This window comes from Protomyctophum parallelum (genome assembly GCF_964188405.1).
Source record: "Protomyctophum parallelum genome assembly, chromosome: 14".
Taxonomy (NCBI): Eukaryota; Metazoa; Chordata; class Actinopteri; order Myctophiformes; family Myctophidae; genus Protomyctophum; species Protomyctophum parallelum.
Window position 1 is genome coordinate 46,181,270 of NC_139709.1, and position 26,484 is coordinate 46,207,753.

Genomic DNA, 26,484 nt, shown 5'->3' on the forward strand with positions numbered 1-26,484 from the left:
GAGCCCCTTATAGTAACTCTGAGGACAACCTAGGGGTCACATGGGCTATTCAGGAAGGGGCAGGTTTGGTGACACCAGATGAAGAAAAAGAGATTCATGTCCACACATTACAAACTGCTCTCCGGTGTTTTTTATTTATCTAGCCAAAAATAATGAATGTTTCACCATTGCAGGGCTTCATCGGGTGAACATGAACATGGGCGAAACGTTAAATAAATAAAAGAGTAGCACATTCACTTTTTCTTCACTTGATTATTGTTGGGTCCAGCGTGATTAAAGCACTGTGGGATGTTTTTTCTTTTTCTTTTTCTTTTGGTGACACCAGAAGCATAAATCTGTGAATAAAATGCTAATGTAATAGCCTGAGTGTTTAACTGCCATGGCAACTGGTTGCCAGTTCAAACCAGGCAGCGCTCTGAAGTGATGAAGAGAGGGGCTCTGGAAGGCAGTGAATTACTTTCTCATTACTCGTCAATAAATCAATCGTGGACCTCTCTCTCCCGTGAACACTCTGACCTGGGTGGGAAGAATACGTCTTTAGAAATGAGGGAATATACACTGCAGCGCCCGCGGGAGTTGTTTGGTTTCACCACAGAGTCATTTACCAGGAATAACGCTACAGTCGGGCAGAAACCTCTTATCTCCATATTTTACACTTTTCTGCTTTTTCATAGATTAATGTCCTACACAAAAGCATCAACAGCAGCAGGTCCACAAGCTTGAAACACGGTGCGAACCGATGCTTTTTGAGCTTGTAGATCTGCTGCTTTTGATGGTTTTGAATTTGAATCCTACAGTTTTAGACAAAGAGGTGCCAATATGCACAAAATCACAAATAATGGATAATATGCTGTGATTCTTGCTGAAGAACTCAAAAGGTATACAGGATATTTTCATTAACCCATTCTGAACGGGCACCCATTTTGGTGTCGGCATCATGTCATGCTTTAGCTATTGAAAAATAGCAGATCTACAAGCTCATATCGCGCCACCGAGTGGCGCGATACGAGCTTGTAGGTCTGCTATTTTTTGAAAAATCGAAGAACGACTGACAGTTTTAGAATCTGATCTCAGGTCAGAATGGGTTCATCAGGACCAGTGTGTGTCCGGCGGAAACCTCGTATGAATCTGATCTCAGGTCAGAATGGGTTAAGTCGGTCTACTCGTATAGTGCCGAGCAGACAATGCATTGTGTCTGGTTCACTATCAGAAGCACATTGCTCTACAACAGTGGTTCCCAAACTGTAGTGTGTGTGCACCCCTTGTGGTGCGCGGCCGTGAGCGCCCTCTAGGGGGTGCGTGACGTGAAAAGGCTAATAGTGGTGCTATGGTTTTATTTGAAATATATTAACATATTATGCCAATATATGGAAAGTATATGCAGAATATGGCATATAATAATTTACTACATGTCCCCCCCACCCCCCATGATTCTCTACCCATTTCCTGTCAACCTACTTTCTATCCCTCCGTAGAAAATAGAAAATAAAGGCGAAAGCCACAAAAAAAACATAAAAAAAAGCCTCACGTGTAAGTAGACCATTATCAAACCCCACTGGCTCTGACCAGAACGCCCTACAATCTACATTTACAGGTACAAGTGAATGGGACCGTTTTGTCTCCTAGTAAGCAGGCAACCCTTTAATGTAGGACAGTGCACCTCTGGATTAGCATATTTTGATACGTGTCGACGCAGAAAGAGCGGTTTTGAAGGGAGATCAAGAACACAATACAGAGAGAGAGAGAGAGAGAGCGAGAGAGAGAGAGAGAGAGAGTGTGTGTGTGAGTCAGAGAGAGAGAGATATGCAGACAGAGAGAGATATGCAGGCTGAGAGAAAGCTGAGCAAGTTATCAAATCTCAATCTAAATGTGAATCCGCTTACTCACTGCAATCTAAATCCTTCTGAATCTCAACTAAATTGTGGACAGAGTGAGGAAAACCATTTCGCTGTGCAAAACAAAAACAAAAAAATATATATATATCAACCTTTTAAGGTATTTGGAGACAATGCTCTCTAAATATTTATACATGTGGCGCGACCTTCAGATTTGGGGTGAAACAATGCAATAAGATGATCATAAGAGACTTAAAATAAATAAAATCTGAATACTACTACTCTAGGTCCACTCCGCTTCCAAAATGGAACTGAGCTAACAAACCCCAAACATACAGAAAGGTTTAAAGTCTTCAAATGTTTTTTTGTTTACAGTTTTTACTATCTTCCAGACAGCAGTTTATTACGTAATAACAAGTTACAACGATAGCAACCCCACACAAATAGCCTATCTATTGACCACACTTGCCAAAAGTCAAAACCTCAAAACAATAATCCATGTTCAAAGTACCCACAACGCACATTTCCTGAATGGGTGCCCTGAAACATGGGGAAGAGAGAGTCAACCGCTTCCAGGCTTCCGTAGGCCACACCTAAATATATAAGCTCATCAGCTGATGCCTGGCGCCTCGCAGAATGAACAGTCATCTTAACAGAGATACACAGTAAGCTTTGTAAGTGAGAGGGAGATCATAGGACTGCTTTGTCTGTGTGTCTCTCTCCTTCCATCTCTGGCTTTCTCTTGTGTCTATCCACTCTCCCTAGTGCCCCTATTCTTGGCATGTTAAAATTGCCAAACATTCTGCTAAATTAGATGAACATGAACATCTATCTATAAAAGTGTCTATGCGTACGTGTGTACACGTCTGTAATCCACGTAACTCGGAAAACGTTAGCCCCACCGACTTCAAATTCGACACATGCGTTCCACAACACCACAGGGAGTACAGTGGTACCGAGAACCGCCACAAAAGGCCTCTGCCCAGGCTCTGGACAGGGCCCCTGCCCAGCCTCCATGGAGCTGACCTGTTCTGACATCTGCATAGACTCCATATTTTGGCATGCCTGACAAATATATGGGCATAAAAAGGGACACAGACATAATAACTGGGTGGGTTATTCATTTCCAACTTGCATCATTCCAAGTAGGCGGCACTAGAGCTGCCAACGAATATTCGTTTTCCGAATCCATTTCCGAACCCAAAAAATAAATGAATAACCGAATATATCAAATTAAGGTCCGAATTAAAAAAGAAATATATATATATATATTTTTTTTTATTATTATTAGTTTTCGCGAGACGGTGCCATGGGTAAGCGACGCGTTGTGACTTGTGAGCTTGTAGATTAGTTATATTTGCCACGCGACACGCCGACACCGGCATACATTAAAGAATAAATCATCTCTGCCTCGTACTCTTCCTAGCAGCGCAGCCTGCGTAGTGAGCACAGGGCAGGCGGGGCCGCGGGAGCCTTTTACGTTCTTTGCGCAGTGAGTGTAGGCTGCTCAGAATGGTGAAATCTTCCGTCAACAGCGTATCTAGTGATCAGAATCTGGGTCGGTGTTGTTTCGGACAGACGGGAGAATCATGAAGCGACTTTATCCTTCAGGAAATTATAAGAACATAAATAAAATGCGTAAGGATGAAATGTGGTACTGGGTCCGGCAGCAGCAGCAGCAATGCAGTGTTCTGTTCTGTGAATTCAATTAATACTGCCTCCGTGCCTCGTTTTGATAAGGCTGTGTGGTAGGATTGCTGATTTAAGAAAAAAAAAGTTTTACTGGAGAAAGGAGAATGCATGCGTTGTGTTCCAACTCGCTTTTCAGCAGCACCAATGCGCGGAGAGAGAGTTGCGCCAGCAATGCGATCTTAAATGTTATGTCTCAGGTTGTATTGGTGTAAATATAATTATTAATAGATCCGAATGGCTCGAATTGAAATCCGAAATCCGAATGGGTCGAATTGCTCGAATCCACGTGGGTTTTTAAAACGAATATCCGAATCCAATTTTTGGACAATTACGGCAGCACTAACGGGCACCGCTCTAGTTGATTACAATAGGGGACTTGACCCGGACTTTACACACTTGATTTTCATGTAGTAAACATTTTCATAAATACTAATAGGCCTACGTATGTTTTCAACCACTAGTTCGCCTTAAATCATCATCATAACCTTTATTTAAGCTCGGAGTACAATTGAGGGGCAGGCCCTCATTTTCAATGTAGCCTAAATAATAACCAAAATAGCAGATTGCTACACATTGTGGGCTTGTAGAGATGGACTATTTTCCGTGAAGCGATTTGGTGTAGAGGGAAAAGGGAGGTAGACTATTACAGGTGTACTAAAAGTTAGAAGTTATTTCCCTGTGGCATGAAATAGATTATTTCATTATTTATTGACCGTCCCACATATGAAGCCCCCTCCTTCCCACCCTCTACACATCTACAAGCTGACAACACATTGTGAGTTTGTAGTTCAGCTATTTTTGCCAAATGTGCCAAAAGCTATTTTTGCCAAATGTGCCAAAACATTTTGCCACAGAATAGGGATGCTAGGGTTCATGTGATTAAGTAATAAGGTATTAGACAAGTTACAATTGTGTATTTATTTGCATTATATTCCACAGGATACGTTATACGTAACGTTAACACATACGGCAGGAATATTGTATCAGACATTTCAGAACATTAAGTTATTGCAAAATATTATCATCAACGATTTGTCAGTGATTTTTCATGGAAGATTCTACGTTCATATTGGGGCAACCAAATGGCTGAACCTGATGTTGTGCTATCAAGGTTCAAGGTGTTTTATTGTCAATACTATTAACAGCATCCTAAGTTTGAATCTGATTTACTGACCCGTGTCACATGTTTTCCCTCTGTCGACCCACTAACCGTCAGATCTCTCCCTCTCTACGTTGTCTTAAAAATATGTCTAACCACTTTCAAGTTGGTGTCCCTGTTTTGGACATGCCTTTATAGGTGGAAATGAAGTTCCAAAGATAGCAGATTTACAAGCTTAAGTGGATAAGATGTGCCCCCATGTCTTCTCTGCATAAAGGACCATTGTCGTCTGATCTTATAGCTTAGGGCGACTAGACCACTGAAATTCTGATCTGTGAAACCGGCCCAGTTAAATGCTTATAGAGAAGAAAACTGCTGCACACACTGGGCTGTGATTTATTTTACCACCTCCAGATGGAAGAGGATTTTGGAAAGATTTTTATAAGACTATATTCTGGTCTAATGTAGTCCTGTAGTAATCCAAATCTTGTCAAAAATCTTGTAGTGTAAGTTATGGGAGGCTTTAGACCCTACACCAGGGGTTCACACACTTTTTTGACTTGAGAGCCACTTTCAAAATGATAATATCATTGCTGAAAATAATTTAAATATGTAACTGAGGAATAGCAGAGCTGGCGTTACATACACAGTATAAGACAAATGCACATTGGGACGTGAAATAGAGGAGGGAGAAATGAAGTGTTTTTTTTTGTTTTGTTTTTTTATGCTACTGATGTTTTTGTGCACAGCAACACTCTTGAAAACAAAATATTGCATTGTGGGTTTGAGCTGACGGGCCATTTTGACATCGATCAATCTTATCCAGTTACCTTAATTCAAGTGGCAGATGCCAAAAATATTTTTTTTTATATTTAAAGTAAACGTAATATTCTTTAGGGGCACGTCATGTGATCTACCTGCACAGCCTTTGTGATCTACTGGTAGACGGCCTGCCCTACACTTTGTTAACCGAGGTCTGCCCAGGGTCCTTACGGGATCCTCCTCTCCTTTTTTCCCTCTGCTCCAAATCACCTCGCCGAAAATAGCAGACCTACAAGCTCACAATGTGTAGCATGTGCCATTCATGACGAATGCTCATCACATTTTTCCAAATGTTAACCTGCCATTACGACATGCCAGGAATAGGGACACTAAGGTGTATAATCGCATTATATAATTCAGCGATGATGTGTTCTTAAAATCAGCCATCTCAGAACATGATCCAAAACGTGACACTTTTGGAAATCTAATCTCGCAGCAGCAGGCCTGCTCTCCATGACCAATAGGAATAAACGCCATAACTGCTCATTTAAACCAACAGCCCATCCAATCAAGGACAAGGAAGCCCTTTCAAAAGCGCATCAAGGTCTAAACTGAGGTGTCAGTTCTTGGCTGTCATCAGTATCTGCTCTGACACAGATGGAGCTGTGTGTGTGTTTGTACGTCTTCTATTACTATACTTGAGAGGACCCTAACAAGACAAATCGTTATTTTGCCCCTTCTATAAACAGCTTTTGTCGGAGAAATGACGTCAGAATTCCGCTAAATATGACCTAGATTAAACGTTAAACGCCATTGACATGGAAGGGAAAATGTACGTAACGTCATATATAAACAAGCAAAACTGATAACAAATCACATGTCGGTGGGAGCACTTGGCCAATAAGGGACCACCTTTATGTACCTTATGTAGCAATTTCAAATGTCCGCTAACATAAATTGACAAGAGCGCCCCTCATTTCACACGGATGTGATTTTTATAGTTCAAAATAGCCGATCTACAAGCTCACAAAACATTGCCTGCAGATTGGCTATTTTGGGTGCATGACAGCGATTGATGGTTAGGTTTTTAAGAAAAATGGCAAAAAAGGAATTAAAAATACCAATTATAAAATTAACATCCTAAAATGTTGATGTTGAAGAATAGTAATACAAATGTGGTGTCACTCTGTGTATGTGTGTGTCTGTGTGTGTGTGTGCTGTGAACCCATTCATCTGCATCCTTATCCCATTTTGGGCGGGGACCCATTTTGGTGTTAGCATCATGTCGTGCTTTAGCTATTTAAAAATAGCAGATCTACAAGCTCATAGCGCGCCACTCGGTGGCGCGCTACGAGCTTGTAGGTCTGCTATTTTTTGAAAAATCGAAGAGCGACTGACATAGAAGACATTTTTTTAGAATCTGATCTCAGGTCAGAATGGGTTATACCGTCTATGAACTTCTAATACACGCAGCATGCATTAGACACGCTCTGTTTTCAATCACAGGGGGGGAGGGGGGAAAAGGGGTCCCCTCAGAGCTCGTCTTCATGCAGCCATTTGTAAAGAGAGACGACACAAGTTGAATCTCAACCGCCTGCATGTTTCCAGCCACGCGCCAGCGGGACGTCTGCCTGGGTGCAACATGCATCCTGTCCCGTTTGACGTCAGAATACATTTAAGTGGTATGGCTAGAAGAAGCTGCTGGAGCAACCGCTTTTGTCAGTTTGTCACATTGCATTTTGGAGAAAAGAAAGGATACAGAGCAGGATTAAAAGAAATGGGTGTGGGGGGGGAATACCACAATTTAGACATATGTACTGGTGTGTGTGTGTGTGTGTGTGTGTGTGTGTGTGTGTGTGTGCTAAATTAGCATTGGAATACCATTAACATTGTTGTGCCATTCTTATTTATTTATTCCATCTAAAATGATGCCTAGGTCTTGTTCTTCACTTGAGGGTGTTTTTGTTTTGAAAATAATTTCAAAATAGTTCAAATCACTGATCTACCAGCTCACAACTCTATTTTCACTATTTATTTATTTATTTTTTAATGCCTAAAGGGTTTAGACATAAGGGGTAGGGCGGCGAGCAAGATGGGGCCCATTATGTCATTCATACTGCAGTGCACACAATATCCTTTCATGCATGTTTAGCACTGAATAATAAGGAATCCAAGCATCTACAGAATGGACTGATCTGGTAGACGTAGAGGAATGTGCTATTGTGCTTCTGAATTCTGATTCTCTCTGCACTATAGGAGAAGAACGACGATACCCTACTCACAGCATATTATCCATTATTTGTGCAGATTAGGGGGAAAAAAGAAATCTCGTCTCTGTCGGGTGGAAACTGTTACTTTAAAGGTATATTCAGTGATTTCACTCAAAAAACCTTAGGTTTCGTTTTTGGCTGTGGGACCCAGCCTTTCGTCCAATCAGGATAGAGAGTCAAAAACGAAACCTAAGGTTTTTTGACCCCCAGGGGTTAACTGGGGACAGTGAGGAACTCCTTATATGGCCAGCACACTCTATAGTAGGGAGGATTATCACAACAAAACAAAAAAATAAGTGATATTTGAATTAAGTGAAATCACTGAATATACCTTTAAAGGTGATATAGACAAGTTTTCAGCCATAATTTAAAATATATATAAATGTATTCTTTTGGCCTTTTCCCCCTGTATCTTCCCCTATATTATGATGCTGAGGTGTTCTCCTGCAACAGCACACTCCCCCTTTCCCCCCCCTGTGGCTGAATGCGCTGTTTATATCCACTACAGTTTACTACTCGGGACGTCGGAGGGAATTTAAACTTTTAGCCAATTGCAGCGCGAGGCTGTGACGGTGTGTTCAACCCAGCACTGCAGTATTATAATGAAAACGTGATGCGATTTCAATTGCAATGTATAATATTATCCCCATATCTTAGTTTCACTAACATTGTTCATGTGAAATAGTATGTTTATCATTTAATATGTAAGCCTATTGAAATTATGAGAATCGCTATGTATAGTGCATGGTTGGGTGGTGTGAAACTGAACAACACCAGCAGCAATAAGCACCCCACAGAACTCAGGATCCTTAGTCACAGAACAACTCAGACCCCAATAAAATCTCCTGTTTAGGCCTACATCAATATCGTTCTCGTTCATGTGGAGTGGGTTGTATGTGCTTTTGTTGAAATGGTGGAAGTGGAAGTGAGTAATAGTATTTCACCCTGCACCGCCGCGTCGCCACAGCGACTGCCTGCCGGCCGGCTTGAAGCATGCATTCAACCCGTGCTCGCCAACGGTGAGTCGGTGACAGGCCGTCGCGGATCATCATAGCGATTTTTCTTCATTGCAATGAATAACCGTGGACAGAGTAGTTCACATGAATGAACGATGCTGTAGTGGCATGGGGCATTTGAGGGGCAATATGTTTTATATGCACGATTACAAATAAAAGAGAATTGAATTGAGAGCCAGTGAGTCTCCTCTACTTCCTACTTCCTCATTTGTGGGACTCTGTGTGATATTGCGATTATGCTACAGTTACCCTTAAAAAAACATGTCAACTCAATGTCATTGTTGTAACTAAGATAGATAGAAATTCATAATTTTGTAATGTCATATTTAGCCATACGAGCGCAATATCCATAGCGTCCGTCCCAGCAGCAACAACAATCCCATATCCTGAAGTGACCTGGCTCAGCCAATAGAATGAGGGGGGAGGGGGGTGGAGCTAGATATGCATTTGTTTGGAAACACTCACTCACTTCTGTGTACAAACACTGGAAACTTGTCTATATCACCTTTAACAGGATTAAAATTCAAAAATAGCAAAAGTAGCAGATCTACAAGTACAAGGTAAAAGCGCACAATTTAAAGAGGTTGCACACTGGTCTGTCTTTCGGATAACGGAGAAACGCCGCAAAAAATCCGGTGTGTAGGGACCTTTACTCCTCATTTCGAGCTTGTCTATCTGCTCTTTTTTACACTTTTGTGTAACGCTGTAGTATCATCACCTAAGGCGTTAATTTACCCCAAAAAACTGTTCGAATATGGAAATAAGAGGTTTCTGTCCGACAGCAATGATATTAAAACTGTTATGATGCTATCATGGCTGGCACTGCCAGGAGGGTTGGGGTTCCATTCCCCATGTAGCTCAATGGGCATGGACCTTTTCACGTGACGTCACCCTGCCCTCCTCTTCTCTAAAGCCCGACACACACCGTCTGCGACCGCCGCGCGTACCGCCGCGGCACAGTATTGCCGCACGCCATAGCCGCACGGCAACACCAACAGGACGCGGCGCGCTACCACGCGGCTGGGGAGTTTTGTTGACTATATTCCATTGCCACGCCCACGGATAGCCGGGTGGAGGCCGCACGGCAACGCCTGGAAAATAGAACAGCGGTGCATCGGCGCGGCAGGCGAGGCGTGACCGCGCGCCAGCGCGCGTCGGATGCAGCCGGTGTGCGATAGGTTCATTGAAAATAATGGAGGCGGCTGTGTCCGCCGCGCGGGGGACGCAGCCGGTGTGTGGTGGGCTTTAGACGGTAACCAAGGTTACATCAAAGCAAAGCACCACTTGTCAGACACAGATTGCACTATTGTTTAGAAACCATACATATTGAAAGTAGGTAGAAGCATGGCAAAGCCGGATTACACTTACAACTATCAATTACAGTAAATTGAAAGTAATTTTTAATACTACTACTTTCTACTGTGTTATTGTGGGTTAATTTGGTGGGGTGGTTAGTAGGTTGTATTTAATGTTTTTCACTTTCACAATAGAATATTGCGAGCACAATTATTGTACAGTACTAACAGTAGCTCTATTGTTTCTTCCCGGGAGCAACTGCTCTCTGCCTTCTATAGAGTATACTGGCAAGTGGCAACAGTGTGGGGGCCTGGACTAGGCAGGGAAACTCTAACAGCTTACATCTTCTACCTTTATACACAATGCGGACAATCATGCACAGAGAATGACTGCTGGCTGTGCAGAGTAGACTGCAGACCTCCTAAACCTAGACATAGGCCCACTTGAGATCCGTGCATATGTAGAGTAGGCTGTTTCGCTTTTAGTTTTTCAACAAAAAACAAAAGCCTGGGTACCGAGGTTAGTCTTGAGCAGATGTCCACACAGAGTCACGGACATACACGCACAGCAATATTTGTGCCATGTGTACCAGTCCATGACAAATGTTTATATAATGGCGCTGGCCTACTGTATTTCCAGTACCCTGGACGGTTAACTGGAACACTCGGCCCAAAACACACTCGCCCCATTTTTTCCGTTGACCGTTCATCCCCAGCTGTTCTTGGGATTTGGACTCCCCGGGTGAGCATTATGGTATTCCGCTGGACTACGAAAGGCTGAAATGTTTCACCGCCCGAAGAGTCCGGCCCCCCATATAGAGTCCTGGAAAGAAATTGGCCCGGGACAAACTTTGTTGCAGACCCTTGATGTACAGTATATGTCTGCTCCATGCTGAAGCAATAAAGACCCGTCATCGAAGCTCGGACAGAGTTTTATGATTACCTTACCTAATGTAAGGGAGTAATTTAACATGTAGATCTGCTTTGATATTAAGTTTGTCAAAATACTGCAACAGAAAACAGAACACTATACGCCATTTTACACCTATTGGGAGCACACAACTCCTTGAGCAAAACTCTCATGATTTTATCCCGGCATGAGAATTTGCCCGACAGTGAAAACACGTAGTGTAACACACTTTGTTGTCAATTAGCAAAAAATAAAAGCAATCTTACAAGCTCAGTAAAAATCATGCAATGATTGGCCAATAGGTGTGGATTTATAACGATACCACCATACTATGAAGTCTGCCCTTCATACACTTCTATAACTATTCTCTTGTAGTGTCTCTACAAAACCTTTTCAGGTGGGGTCCGGTCCTTGTTGAAATTAAAAATGTGAGAACCACTGCTATATCACTGCTAATTAAAACACATAGGACTGGAGCCTGTTGGTTCATTTGACCCTGTGCAGTTGCTGTTGTGCTCCTGCGTACCAGGCATGAGGTGAGAGACATGAGACAGCAGGCTCCAGTATTAGTCATGGCTCGTCTGTTTCACCTCTATAGTCCAACAAAAACAGTTTCTGATAACATTTTAGGATTTTTTTTGGCCAAGAATTGAGGCCATGCGGTTGCTCATAATAGATTTGTTTCACAATTACAATGGCTAGTTTAAATGTTTAACTATTTGGGAGTCAGAGTTGTACAAATGGGAATAGAGCATAGACTGTAAAAAATATGGACAAAGCGTTCGCCGGGTCTAACATGAACGTAAAATGAAGCCTGTAATAATATGGTAATTCCTGATGTAAGTCGCCATCTTTCTAGATCCGTTTGGTACCAGCTGGCCATTGGCTGGCTCCGTTTTGGACCAGCTGGCCATTGGCTGCCCAGACAACGAGGCGGGACTTCCCCCCTTCTTCTCCGTTGGTTTTTATTTTGACTCGAGTTACATAGACTGTAACGGTAGCCACGCCCCTCAGAACATACGCAATGTTTTTTTTTCTTTATGGTCATTTTTTTAATTAATGGGACCATAATTTTCCAAAAAGAATATTATGACATTAGAAATGAGACTTTAAACTAGTGACTGGAAGAAGAAAGTATTCATGACCATGTTTATTAAGGTAATACAGTCTAGGTGAAGTTGGGCCAAAATACATGGGCCTCTATGGAGCTATGGGGCTTTTTGGGTCCAGTCCAGCGCCACAACAGGCCATTATATGAACTACCGATTTCAAATGAGGCTTCACGAAATATCTGGCTGACTGCCCCCCTGGAATAGAGAGACTAAATATAACTTGAAGAAAATTCTAAACATAATCTTCTGGTCGGAGCAGGATCACAAGCCCTCGACCAAACAAAAGAAGCTGGTACAGAACAGAACTGTGACTGATGAGCCGTTAGGATGAACCTCTTTGTGGGCCGTGCACAACACAATGTCAAGGACAGGGATCGATGGAAGGAGCTCATTTTAGCTTGAAATCGCACAGGGGACAGAGAGACTTATACACTAAGGTGCAAAGGTCTGTTACAATATTTATAATCAAGTGTCTCACCTTCAGAGATCACCACTTTAGATCACTAAAATATACCAAACTACACTGTCTTGTTGAGTGCCCCAATTGATTGTCTCCCCAAAAAATCAACGCTGGATTATTTGTTCAGTGACAAGCCCAGAGATCAGTTAAATATCTCGACACAGAAACCCAATACTTACTGTCTGTGTGGCAGTAGGCTATACGTGTACACACCTGCAAGGCCTTTCAAGTTAAATACAAATCAAATCCTTAACGGTATTTGGAATCTATATATACACAATTGAGATGAGCACACTTTGTACACACACACAGCATACAAAGTGTGCTCGGACCGTGTGACGTATGCGGAGTATGCGGAAGTGCCGTTTGTGCTTTGTGGCCGTGATACGTCACTGACTTTACCTATGCGTTTTCAACCCAGCTTTGTGGGTGTTCACAGTTTCCCTTTCTGTGATGCGATGGACCGACCAGTGGCCAACGACACATTGCTGTCTGCCTTTGTGAGCTTCTAGTATGATACAGTAATGATCAGCCTTGAAGGTGTAGGCTCTTTGAGTACATGTAGTCAGTGGTGTGGTTTTACTTTTAATACCGTGTCTAGGTTCTTAAAAATAAGGGTTTGTGTACAATGTTTGATTTAAGCCTAATGTTATAATAATAGTTGTCTGTTGCCTGAAAAAGACTAGTATGTATAGCCATTTAGCAGACACTTTCCAGCGTGAATGGGTCAATTGTAATGCACATTTGCATGTGTCAATGGAGGGGGCTGCTGTCCACAGTTGCTTTCATGCTCAGCCTTGAAAACAAAGACATAACACAAAGGAATCTGCCTTCATGAGCATCATGTCTGCAGTAGGGCTGTAGGCTATATATACAGTATATCAAAACTCATAATTATTTAGAACCAATATTAAACCGACCTCATCTTTCTCTTTATGTGGGTTAACAAGACCCGAGGCCGATTCTACAAATGACTGGGTTTTTCATTATTATTATTTTCTTATACATCAACAAAATAATTCATATCAATTTTTAGTATGATTAACCACTTCACCCTGTACTTCATTGTACAATGGTGGCATACAAAAATAGCACAAATAGGCAATCTACAAGTTTATAACTGCCACGTTGCTGTGCATTGTGAGCTTGTAGATCTGTTATATTCACTACTTTTCCTTGTTTTAATAAAAGTTGGTAATGATCGTGATAGTGATTTGAACTTTGAAGTCATATCACCCAACAAAATATTTTTCTATAAGCCACAGAGGGGAGCCTGGAGATGGCACTAAAATGTTTATCTACCTCTTACTTAGGCTACACTAGGCCACAGTAAGGTCTTGTATACAGTATGTCACACATGACTGATTACTAGACCTACAGTCAGTCACTCAAAAGCTATCCTATATACTATACAGGGTTAGTATTGTAACCATTTCACCACACCACTATTTGACATTAGGTACAATACATTAGTACAGTTTTACATGTAGGCTACTATAGACTGAATACTACATCAATGCTTAATATCACAAGACATAGGCATGAATTCAGTCATTTAACAGCATTGTATCTAGACCAGTAAAGTTCAGGTAATTGATAATCAGTTTAATAGCTCAGAGTTGTAGCTGTGTTGATCATAATAAAATACACTTTCCCTTATCCGTCATCGGCGTGTACAATAAGATATAGACAGATAACTCGTGTAAAAAAAACAGTAGTACGACGTCGGTTACGGTAGGCCTATACGATTATCTAGTCTTTCTTATTATATCATGTATTGCGGCTAGCCCACGTATCGACGTCATTTAGGCCCTCGTTATTATGGTAAAATAGTGTTGCTGTTCGCCCAACTATTAGCATACTAGTCTAGTTGACTATACAAAACTACAACCCATGATTATCCTGTACACGACACACAGGCTGTGTTGTGTGTCAGCGTCATAGCCGATTAGCCCCTCTATGTCTCTAACGACTCCACCGCAGAAGAGCCGAGGCTACTTTACCGTCGACGTGCTCTCTGTCGCTGATGTGCTGCAGGTTGCATGCCGTCTCCTCTCGGCTCAGCTCGGGCTCCGGCTGGTAGGACTCCAGCCTCGAGTGTGCATTTCTCCGGAGCTTGGGGCTCGAAGACACGCAGCAGGAGGTCGTGCTCCCCATCGTGTAGCCTAGAACTCAGACCCTGCTGCGACAAGTAAGTCCTAGTAGTATGATACCCAAACGCCCGATTCAGTCTGGGAAAAGTGGGTGCGTCCGTGGTACACGGCTCCTGTCATTCGTGGATCCTTCTGGTTGCTGCTCATAACATGCAAGCGGAGAGCGGCGGAAAATGTGGAGTTCACATCCGTTATGTGCTAAAATATCGGACCGACTCGTCCACCGTCCACGACGTCGACTACCCGAGACAACATGGGTGAAATAGGATGCATGTCTGTCTGCAGCTGACAGTTTCGGTGATCCGCTTGACGTCAATACGTGATGAACAACACAGTTGTGGGCTACTGGCGGTGAGCGTGCTGCTGTCACAGTCGCACACAGGGTCACTGTAGCCACACCAGAAAAGGTTCCGGTTCAAGTGGGCGGTAACAAACTACTACCCCCTTTCTGAAACCAGCTCCTCGCCACTCGTCCTACACACTTCCACTTGGTTTGAGCATAGATATATAAATAATAGAGACGGCACCGGAATTCCCCTCCCATCCACTTGCATTGCATTGCGTCTCTATTATTTATATATCTATGCTAAAACCGAGTGGAAGTGTGTAGGGCGAGTGGTGAGGAGCTGGTTTCAAAAAGGGCTCTAGAGTAGAGCACTGTGGGGCATAGACTGTGTGATGAGAGATCAGTGGTTCTCATTTATCAAACATTTTCATGACAACTTAGGACGACCCCCAAATATGGTCACGGTCGGACCCGCATGTGAAAATATAGAATATATTGTGTGCCAGAGGAGTGAGAGGACACCCCCCCCCCCCCGCCCCAGGAGAAGATTTGTGTGTTTTTCCTTTTTTTGTTTTCAAATGTATCCTTTTTTAAGCCAAGATAAGGCCAGGATACATAGGGGCCTGACCCGTGTGTGTGTGTGTGTGTGTGTGTGTACCACCGTGAACCACTCCATACTGGTTAACAAGCTTAAAGCTATTGGTTTTGATAGCACATCAGTGAGCTGGATGCAATCCTACCTGGAGGGGAGAGAACAAATGGTGGAGGTGAACGGAACACTGTCCCCTCCCAGTGAGCTGTGGCGTCCCACAAGGAAGCATACTAGGGCCTTTACTGTTCCTAATATATGTTAACGACATGACATCAGCTTGTGACTGCAACTTGTTCCTGTTCGCAGATGACTCAGCACTACTGGTCTCGGACAGGAACAAACTGCAGGTTGAAAAGACCCTCAGCTCTGAACTCGGTAGAATCTGCACCTGGCTCGCTGATAACAAACTATCCTTACACCTGGGAAAAACTGAATCCAAATTTCTCTTCGGATCAAATAGTAGGCTTCTTGGTTAGAGTGGGTGACAATATTATCACACGAAAAGATGAAATTACCTACCTAGGTTCCATCCTGGAGGCCAATCTTTCCGGTGATAAAATGGCCACCAACGTAATCAAAAAAGTCAATCAAAGAACAAGATTCCTTTACAGGATGTCCTCACTGGTCAGCAAAAACACCTTGAAGACCTTAACAGGTTACTGTACAAGGTTTCTTTGACTATGCATCCACCTCTTGGTACCACAGCACCTCAAAGGCCCTTAAAACAAGGCTCCAGACCTCCCAAAACAAACTGGTCAGGCTCTTACTTGGCCTCACCCCCCGAACCCACCTCACCCCTGCCCACTTTGACAGGCTGGGATGGCTTAGGGTCGACGACAGAGTACAGCATCTTGCAATGGGTCTGGTCCACAAGATTCGATACACCACCAAGATACCCATGTACCTGTCTAAATACTTCCTTAATGTAAACGAAGTCCACACCCACAACACCAGAGGGAGTGCAACAAACCATGTACAACCCAGATTCGGGGACTAAATTATTTTCGCTCCTATGCCACCAAAATGTGGAACACCCTACCAACAGTCATTAAGACATGTGAATCCCTTGACTCCTTCAAAACCGCTCTCAAAGGGCACCTACGGATGGCTGCAATTTGAAACTGGGCTCTGTAAAATCTGAATTGGCTCTGTTAGAAAGTCAGACAAGTCTGAGCTTCTTTTCTTCCTTGAGAATTCCTGCCCCCTGCCGGATCTTTCCATTTCCATAGACAACACCCTGGGCCTGGAGGCTCTGTTGCAGCTGTCGAGAGAACCTGGGAGCTGGGATTGGTCCTGGACAGTGTTGTCTTCAAGGCACACACATTGCAACGCTCACTTGTGTACTGCACTGTCCAAGGGTCCATTTGGTTCCATTTGTAAACTCTCAGAGTTATGCGGGGTCCTTGAAATGTAAACGTTGGAGAACCACTGCTCCAGATGTACAGTACAATAGGCCCCAGTGTACAATAACCTACAGGATGTACACTCAGACTTACAGACCTGTTCCAGGCCTGTGTGTGTGTGTGTGTGTGTGTGTGTGTGTGTGTGTGTGTGTGTGTGTGTGTGTGTGTGTGTGTGTGTGTGTGTGTGTGTGTGTGTGTGTGTGTGTGTGTGTGTGTGTGTGTGTGTGTGTGTGTGTGTGTGTGTGTGTGTGCGTGCGTGCGTGCGCGTACATGTTCTGGCTCCAAAACTGTGGAATGCACTTCCCATTGCAGTCAGAACTGCAGCATCACTCCCAATCTTCCGCCGTAGTCTGAAAACCCACCTTTTTAGACTCCATCATGGCCCATAGCACTTACCCCTACCCCCTTAGATAGCATTTCTGTAGACTTAGATAGCATCTGATACAGACTTATAGCATGTTATGTAGACGGCACTATAATTGCATTGTATATAGTCATAGCACGCCATAGTACATATGTATAGCACAGTATTATATATATATAGTTTATATGTATAGTCTCATAATATAGATATTCCACTGTTACTTTCTTAGCTTACGCATGTTTTATGATAAATGCTTTTGTGATGTATTCCCATGCTTTTGTTCTTGATTATTGTAAGTCGCTCTGGATTAAGAGCGTCTGCTAAATGCCTAAATTGTAAATTGTAAATTGGGGGGCCTCAGCTTTTCTAAAAAAGAAAAAAGAAGGTGGGGAGGTCTTCAAGGGAGGTCTTGTTTAGTAGCTTCCAGAGCTCCAGGGGATTGCATTTGTTCTCCTCTGCTTTATCATTGGTAAAGTTTCTTTTAGCTGATTTGGTCATGGCAGTTACACTGTTTCTTAGCTTGTTACGTTGGGTTTTTAGGATGCCTATTTGGGTTTGGAGATCACTGTCGAAGAGCTTGGCTAGCTTGGACTTGCATTCAAGTTCAGAGCACTTTTTGTCTCTGGCTTTCATTGCAGTCAGTATGTCCTAATTCATCCATGGCTCCGAGTGGGTTTTGACCCTGATGGTTCTCAAAGGAGCCATGCTGTTTAGTACTGATGTAAATTTGGTTTTGAAGCCAAGCCATGCTTCTTCGACTAGTGTGCTCCTGAGCTCATCGGACCAATCCAGACTCTCCAGTTCAAGATTAAAGGTATGACTAGGTCTTGTACATTTCATGATATATTGTAGTCAGGTTTCAGTTCACCTGACAAATATATGAGATTAAAGTGCTGCAGCTTGGGGTTAAAAAAAGACAGTGAAAATATGTTTTTTCTGCAGTACCATATGTGGGACAGTAGAGGTCTCACTCTGACTATTGCTTGCAACTGTTTACACATTGTTTTCCAACCTCAATTCACTTACAGTAGACTATTATACAGTGTAACAATCAAGAAAAGCTACTCTAATACTTTTAATTTTGGTACAACTTTCACTTGTACTTGAGTAATATTTGACCAGGAGTAGGCTATCTACAATTTAACTCAAGTAACCCTAGTACTTGAGTCAAATTGTAGTAACCTCCTGGTCAAATATTACTTATTGAGTTGTCCACCACTGACAAATAGAAAGGGGTATATGTCTTAAATCTCCCAACATATTCATATGTGACAGTGGAAAATTCCACTCAAGCAGCAGTGGATGAAACCTCAGGAAGATGTAGCAAGCTTAAAGCGTGATCTATTAACACACCCACAACTTCTCCATTTAGCTTAAAGTGTGACAAATACTCAAACATTAAGCTCTTCAAGACAATTCTCTTGAGTTCAGACCATCTACAAACAAAATCTTTTCAGTAACTACTATTGATCAAGCATCCTTTCACAGAATTTGTAGACTTGCTATTTCTGAAAAAGATGTTGTGACAATGCAATCACTGCCCCAAATAGGGATGCAATTGTCAGGTTGAAACTTGAAAGTGGATGAAAGAAATTCATGATTTTGTGCAACATATTTAAAATGTTGGACTACTTACAAACAGACAAGGATTCACGTCCCCCCCACTGTGATCTTTGGCACCTACACAAGAGGTTAGGAAACACTGGCTTTTATTACACTATTCTATTACTATTATAACAACTGAACAGTTGTTATAATAACCATTCTACAGGCACCAGTGTGGTCTTGGAGGAATGCAAGGGAGATGAACAAATAATTACACAAAATGTGTGCATATATTTCATGGTACACTTTCATTTCAGAGTGCGGAAAGGATTGTTTATGCAATAGTGTTGTGGAAGGAGAAAGGAATGTTTTTGTTGTTGTTCACATGAAGAGTTGTTTCAAGGTTGTCCTTGGATGCCTCTTCCATCCTATTCAACACACATGCATGCGAGCGCGCGCGCGCGCACACACACACACACACACACACACACACACACACACACACGGCGCTAGCCCCTCCTATATTCAGCTATTAGTGTAGATTTTTGTCTTACACAAACATTAAATTCCCATTGACAATGAATGGAGAATGTATGTCATATGTGGACGATCAAATCGACATGTTACGTCATGATGATGTACGATGATAAGAGCGCCCCTCACTTCACACAGGTGTGATTTTTGAAGTTCAACAGTCTGTTCTTGCTGGGGGACGTGTGAAAACCCTTGTCAACATCCTGTCAGCTGTCTGTCGACTCGAGAACAGTAAAGGGTTGTCTCAAAGCACACTGAAAACACAAATATCTCATGGAATATTTACGGTCAGTTAGTTAACAGTTACAAACATTGGAACCTTCAGGTGTGCAGATGTGTTAATGTCTGGGACCATCTAAATCAGTGGTTCTCAAAGTGGGGTGCGGGGACCCCCAGAAAATAGACAGCACTATAATTGCATCGTATGTAGTCATAGCACGTCATAGTACATATGTATAGCATAGTATAGTATATATGTATAGTTTCATTATATAGATATTCCACTGTTACGTTCTTAGCTTACGCATGTTTCATGATAAAAATGTGTTGCTATAGCATCAGAATCTGTTCAACCACTTTACCACCCGATTTACAAGCTCACAACGCTAAACTCTGGAAAAGAGAAAGAAAACATCAAACCTAATTACTTTCAAAAACATTTTCCTATTTTATTATATAACATTAGACAAAGATGGGAGATATAAAAATCCAGATGAAAAAAGAATGTGTGGGGAGATTCAATTAGGCCTATACCACTTCTGATAGAAAGCATAGAATGGGCTTCCTTACTCATTTAAATGGTACACATGTTGACTTTGATACAAATCCCTTTTAATTTAAATGTATATAGTTGAAACAAACTCAGGTCCATTTGGTTACATTTCAGTTGAATCAAAACTGAGGAATCTATTGTGTATATAAATTAGTATTGGTCAACTTGGTCCTATATCATCGCAATATAATTTAGATGAATGAAATTAAATTACTTGATATACTGTAAGGACCCCCTTTCTATCTAACTGCTTGGAAACAAAAAACAAAACAAAAACCTGCATTGCAAATCGAATCCAAAGTCCTTCGTATTGAGACCTTGACATAATTGCTCTGGAAACCAATTATTGGTTTGTAATTTTGTATCAGAGTAGTCTTTCAAACGCCAGCCTACTACGATACTCAAGACAGATTCAGCAGAAAACTCTAGAATACAATATATTCAGTGGAACAGGCTACTGCTTGGCTATGTAAACAGAAAGACACAAGGAAAAAGGCATTCCAAGCATTCTTAACCACTTGAACCCTAGCATCCCTATTTTGGTGTGAAGATTTGGCAAAGATATAGAAGAAGCGAAACCAGGCCTAGTATAGAGCCCTGGGGGATACCGGTCAACTAAGTAGGGTTTAAGTGGCTAATGGAGCAAGCCACCCTCCAGTCCACGAATTACTGGAAAACATCACTTGCTTAATCATATAAATAAAACGTTCTTTACATCAAGAAAAAACACTCAGTCACTGGCATCACACTCAGAGCGTTTAGTTGACGTCGAGCTCTAAATTCTTTCATTCAGAATTGAGAAATGCACCATTTGATCAACCTTCTAATGTGTTAAGATAAGTAATAAAGAGCATCTAGTTGTTTATTGGGCTGAAAAATTATATCCTCAAAGAAACCAGAAAAGGCAACAAAGTCACCATTTTGTCAATTCTGAAGATCTCTAAATCTCTTGTGGGTAGCTCAGCCTCAGACTGTGGCTCAAGTATGAAGATCTCTAAATCTCTTGCGGGTAGCTCAGCCTCAGACTGTGGCTCAAGTATGAAGATCTCTAAATCTCTTGTGGGTAGCTCAGCCTCAGACTGTGGCTCAAGTATGAAGATCTCTAAATCTCTTGTGGGTAGCTCAGCCTCAGACTGTGGCTCAAGCGAGATTAATATTTTCACCTCACCTCTTCCTCCCTGGCAACAATTATTTCCTCGCAGTATGGACTTAAACTGGCTCCGTTTTGCTAATGGGAGCTCACATCTTTTCACAGAATATGGACACAGACATTGTACTTGAACATTAACGTGTTTAATCTGTTATTTTGACCACAGAAAAAGAAACAATCTTGTTCACATTCATGTTGGATTTGCATCTGCTAGTATGAACAAAATATTGTTTGGACAAGGGACATTTTAATGGACTTTAAAAAACGTAGATCTGTACATTTTGACATGTAACACCACAGATGTCACTATGGTTAAAAAAAAGTATATACAAGCAATTTATTCTAGGAAGGGGTTTCTATTATAGTCATATAACAATTGCTTGTTCACTTCATTAGAGGAAATAGGAATTTGAAAAAAAAAAGATATATACAGTGATTGAACAATTTAACCTGAACATGCCTGCTACATGAATGAGACATCATTTTAGAGACCTATTGTCAGGCAGTTATTCTTTATATTTAATTCCAATTAAGTTATGTATTTGAGCTTTCTTTCTTTCTTATCTGCAATGTTTTCAGGTACAGTATCACCAATGGCACATTTTGGAAGGTAAAAAAGAATAATAACCACACTCAGATATCAGGTACTTCTTTCTGTGCTTTGAATAGTGTACAGAGCTTAACTCCAACATGAAAAATAAAGATTTTGTATTAGGTTAAACATTCTAATGGGTAGAAAAATATAAAGTATAAATATCCTATTGGAATAACAATGATGCATCAATACATTTGTGAAATACAAAAAAAACGGAACCAATCACTGATGAGAGTAAAACGGAATTATTTACAACAACTCTCAGAAACGTAGGTATAGATCTATGTTGGGGTGGGCTGTGTTTGCTGGTGCTAGCTGGTTCTGTGTAGCTTTAGCTTTGCGTGCTCCATTTGTATGCAGACCTGAGTGAAACTCGCTGGCTAGTGAACATCTGCCGCAACCCGAACAAACGTAACCACTTAAACCGTATATATACTTTCTGGACCGGTGTCCCTCAGGGTACTCCCCCCCCCACGCCAAACCTCTTCACTTAAAATAGGGACGCTAGGGTTCATGTGGTTAAGCAGGACTCTTTACGTGGGATGCCACTTTGCTCCTCTTCCTTCTCCAATCTCCATACTCCTTGTCCATTGGCCTGTCACGTGTGTCTGGCCCGGGTTTTAGGCAAGTGCTGTACTTTCATGCCCATTCAGTTCTGGAAGCCCCACATGTCTGTAAACAGCTCAGTGTGTTTATCTTCAGTAGTAGAGCTTGTGGCAAAATAAGAGACGTCTCTATTCGGCTTTGTGGCAATAAATGTCCTTGAGGGCCTTGAGTTCCTCGATCAGTGTCTTGTTTTGGTTTTCCAGCACAGCCACGCGGTTCTCTAGACATTTGACATACTCCTTCTTTTTCCTGCGGCACTCGCGTGCTGCCTCCCTGGAGAACGAGACGAGCGGGGAACAAGATGACATTCACACATTGACTCATAGTCTATGATGTCATAACTGTGATGTCACGTCAGTACTATGATGTCATAACTCATAACTGTGAAGGCAGTACTGTGATGTGAGGGGTACTGTGATGTCTGTACTCTGTACTACGAAGTCACAAGTTAGTACTGTTGTGATGTCAGTCATACCCATACATTGGGGGCGGGGCATGTCTATATTTGAGCATAATACAGATACAGCTAGACAGACAGAGCACAACAATGCTCAATAAAAGATCACGGAAAACAAAACAGAAAAGAAAATCCCCATTTCAGTGCTGTTTACGTTTTTTCACTAATAAAGTATTCGATCAATCAAAACTATTCCAATCCGTTTCTCACCTGTTCTTCATGAGACGGACCTCCCTCTTGCGAGTGACTTCCTCAGAGATGTGTCCAGAGGGGCAGTGCATGGTGCCTGGGGATGCAGCGATCACGATGCTCTGAGTAAGGCCTGTGCTGGGCGAACACAGCTGGTAGGTTGGCATGTCTCCTGTGGCGGCTGAAATAGGGTAGAGCGCAAAGTTATTAGAGCTATGACTTTTTCTGAATTAATCCATATATTACATATGACATAATCACGAGTGTCAACAACAGAATGTGGAGGGGTGTTGTCCATGGGGACTGCTAGTTGTGTTTTGTTTTTTGTTTGTTTTTTCTTGTCTTTTTCTTTTGTGTAAGTCATGTGAATTTTGTATGCTTTATTGAAAAAATAATTAAAAAACTTTGATGACCAAAAAAAATGAATGAATCCATATACAGTATATTAATACAATTGACTTGTTTGCGGTGGATGGTGGGTGACACAAACTTAACATGGCCATATATGGAGACCTCTTCAAACTGGATTTAACTCGATCAGAAATTCTAGTCTGCTACAATGCCCTCTTCCAGTATTTAGATAGAAATAGACGTCATAGACTTGTCCTGGCCATAGCTATTGTGCAATAACCTGGACGCTAGGCAACGACAAACGGAAAATCACAGTGCTGACTATCACAGAACTCATGTGATAGTAGCCTACTGATTGACCTCCCAAGTATGTTGTGCCTATTTCACAATGCAGGGCAGATGGTGCTGACGTCATACTGGTGTCATAGACGTCATGGCCTCCAAGTACCGACACTGACACATTTGTCAGCATGCACGCACGCACGCACGTGTGCACACACACACACACACACACACACACACACAAACAAACACACACACACACAGTGTGGGAGTGCTCAACAAAACAGCCTGTCCTATATTTATCGCACCTATTGAATTAAGGAGCTATTTCTGGAGCAGGCAGGCAGTGACATGAATGACCGGATTGGAACCATTCTGTAACTCTTGCTCTTGAAAAAAGCTCTCACTCATTCATAACCAGTCATTCAGAGCAGGCAGACACACAGTTGTCCCCCCCCCCCCATCCCTCCCTCCCTTCCTTTCCCTCTCTCTCTCTGACTGGGCGGAGTGTAGCCAGGCACTATGCTGACGTCAGCGAGTGCGTCTGAGTGCGCGGATCTCTCTCTCCCCCTCGTGTTCCAGGAAACCGGTGTGACGTCAAACCGACGGCTGACTATCCCCCCCCACAGCACCCCCACCCCCCACCCTCTCATCTCCTGGCCCCTCCCTTCCTCTCCTCTCACCCCGCCTCCCTGCATACTGCCTGCCTGGAAGTGTGGCTGTGTGTGTTATACACATGTAGGCTACTAGTACATACATACTGTAACTGTTGCTATTCTAACAACAAAATGAACAATTTTGTGGTTTTGTAAGCTATCTTTCCCATCTTGCAATGTGACATAGCTCTGTCTACAGTCTCTACACCATACCACGTTGCCTATAATTGTACATACACTTTTGTACGTTTTCATTTGACACTTGATTTGGCAATGCAAACTATTTTTTGTCATGCCAATAAAGCTCATTTGATTTGAACAGTGTGTGTGTGTGTGTGTGTGTGTGTGTGTGTGTGTGTGTGTGTGTGTGTGTGTGTGTGTGTGTGTGTGTGTGTCAGGGACAGAGAGCAAGCTAACCAAACACTCATTGCCTTGTTTGGTTAACCTGCCACCTTTCAGTGAAAGTATGCTGAAACATTTCTGCTCAATTTGAGCCATTACTAGGGCTGTTGTTTTTATGTTACTTGAACTATTAGAACCGTGGGTCATGGAATCATTTAAATAATATTTATTTTATATTTGACGTTATATTTATCTACATTTATTGCATAAATGGGGGGCCAAATGAAATACATAATCATTTTCCTATGACATTTACAGTCTAATATTTCTAAAGTTGCTACACCTGTGGAGAGCCAACATTTTAGGCTGCAGGCATATAGTTTAAGGCTAGCCCCAATAGGTCTGATGATAATGATGATGTACCGTGCATGTTCAAATCATGTAGGCCTAATTTACATTATTCCAAAGCATAGACCTACACTGAATTCTTTCTTTCTTTCTTTCTTTCTTTCTTTCTTTCTTTCTTTCTTTCTTTCTTTCTTTCTTCCTTTCTTTCTTTCTTTCTTTCAGGTGTCAAGTGAAGTGCCCACAATGTTTAGGAGCTCAGCCCAGTGAGCCCACTAATATTCCAAGTGGCAATGTATGCATTCAATTCAAACACATGAACACAAAGTTATATTTTTTGCCAGGTTATGATTAAAGTAGCCTGCCGGATAATACAAATTAACTATCTGAATAAAAACAGCAACAGAAGATAACTACTTCCCAGACAGACAGTGACATATGAACTTGACTTTTCCACCATACGTTTGTCATAGGTTACTTAATATGTTATGTGTAGGCTGGGCTATACATGAAATAATATAAAATAATATACAATAAAAATAATAACATTGATATTAATTAAAAAAAAACGCATGCACCTCCCCTCCCTCCCCCTACCTGACTCTGTCTCATCTCCGGTCACAGCCATGTCCTCTGTCCAATAATCCAGAACGGTAGTTAGTAACACTCCTCGGCACCACAGGGCACAGGCAGTCTACTTCTGTCCTTTTCTTGCCCCGTTTCTCTGTAAACCATAAACCTATCTCTCCCTTTCGCTTTCCCTCTTTATCTGCGTCTCTCCTCTCGTATGCCTACAACTACAACTTCAACACCGAGAGGAGAAGTGCTGGTGAACTTGGCACAAGATTACAATTAGGGACGTTGACATCACAGTGACATCAGACTGGGTTTCTGTTTTTTTTTCTCTCGTCCCAAACCCTCCCTCCTCCTTCTCTAAAAACGAGCCGTGCACAGTCGTGCACAATGCAAGCTGGTCCGGCCCGGGAGGGGAGGGGGCGGGGCAAATTGAGTGAGCAAGGTGTATTTTTAGCCCCTGTGACGCAACTTAAGGCGACGCATACGACAAAACAAGGGGATTGTATGTCCCCAGAGGCTGGGGCACAAACTGTAACGAGCACACTAAACTGTGTGTAAGTTTTTAAGAGAGGAAGGAAGAAAAGGAAGGAAGGAAGCAAGCAAGAAAGGAATAGTCTATTGTAACTAGATTAGAAAGAAAGAAACAAACAAACAAACAAACAAACTTGCAAGGCTGCTGTTTTGTTGAGCACTAGATTTCCTCTCAGACAAGATAGAGAGAACAGGTGTTTAACTTGTATTACAATACTTGGAATGTGTTTGTCTCAAGACATTTGTTTTATAAGGTTCAAGTGATTATTTACTAAAATAGAAATGTGAAAAAAATAAAAAGAAG

General features: G+C 42.1%; 2 protein-coding genes across 3 annotated transcripts in view; both read right to left on the reverse strand.

The window, feature by feature from the left end:
- LOC310871494 (cyclin-Y-like) overlaps positions 1 to 14,962 on the reverse strand; it is a 36,768-nt gene extending 21,806 nt beyond the window's left edge. Inside the window, exon 1 of the mRNA XM_083783054.1 lies at positions 14,455 to 14,962. Coding sequence (XP_083639180.1) covers positions 14,455 to 14,608 — 154 coding nt within the window. The 5' untranslated portion in view covers positions 14,609 to 14,962. The remainder of the gene's footprint in view (positions 1 to 14,454) is intronic.
- A 4,063-nt stretch (positions 14,963 to 19,025) lies between these two features.
- On the reverse strand, positions 19,026 to 25,897 carry LOC310871502 (cAMP-responsive element modulator-like). Of its 2 annotated transcripts, none has more exons than XM_083783064.1 (3): positions 25,671 to 25,897; positions 23,119 to 23,278; positions 19,026 to 19,222 (listed from the first exon to the last, which is right to left on the reverse strand). In XM_083783064.1, the coding sequence occupies exons 1-3, from the start codon at positions 25,699 to 25,701 to the stop codon at positions 19,129 to 19,131; spliced, it is 285 nt and encodes a 94-aa protein (XP_083639190.1). In that variant the 5' UTR covers positions 25,702 to 25,897; the 3' UTR covers positions 19,026 to 19,128. The 2 variants fall into 2 exon arrangements, with proteins under 2 accessions (XP_083639190.1, XP_083639189.1); XM_083783063.1 differs by lacking the exon at positions 19,026 to 19,222 and adding an exon at positions 21,798 to 22,724.
- Positions 25,898 to 26,484: the final 587 nt, after the last annotated feature.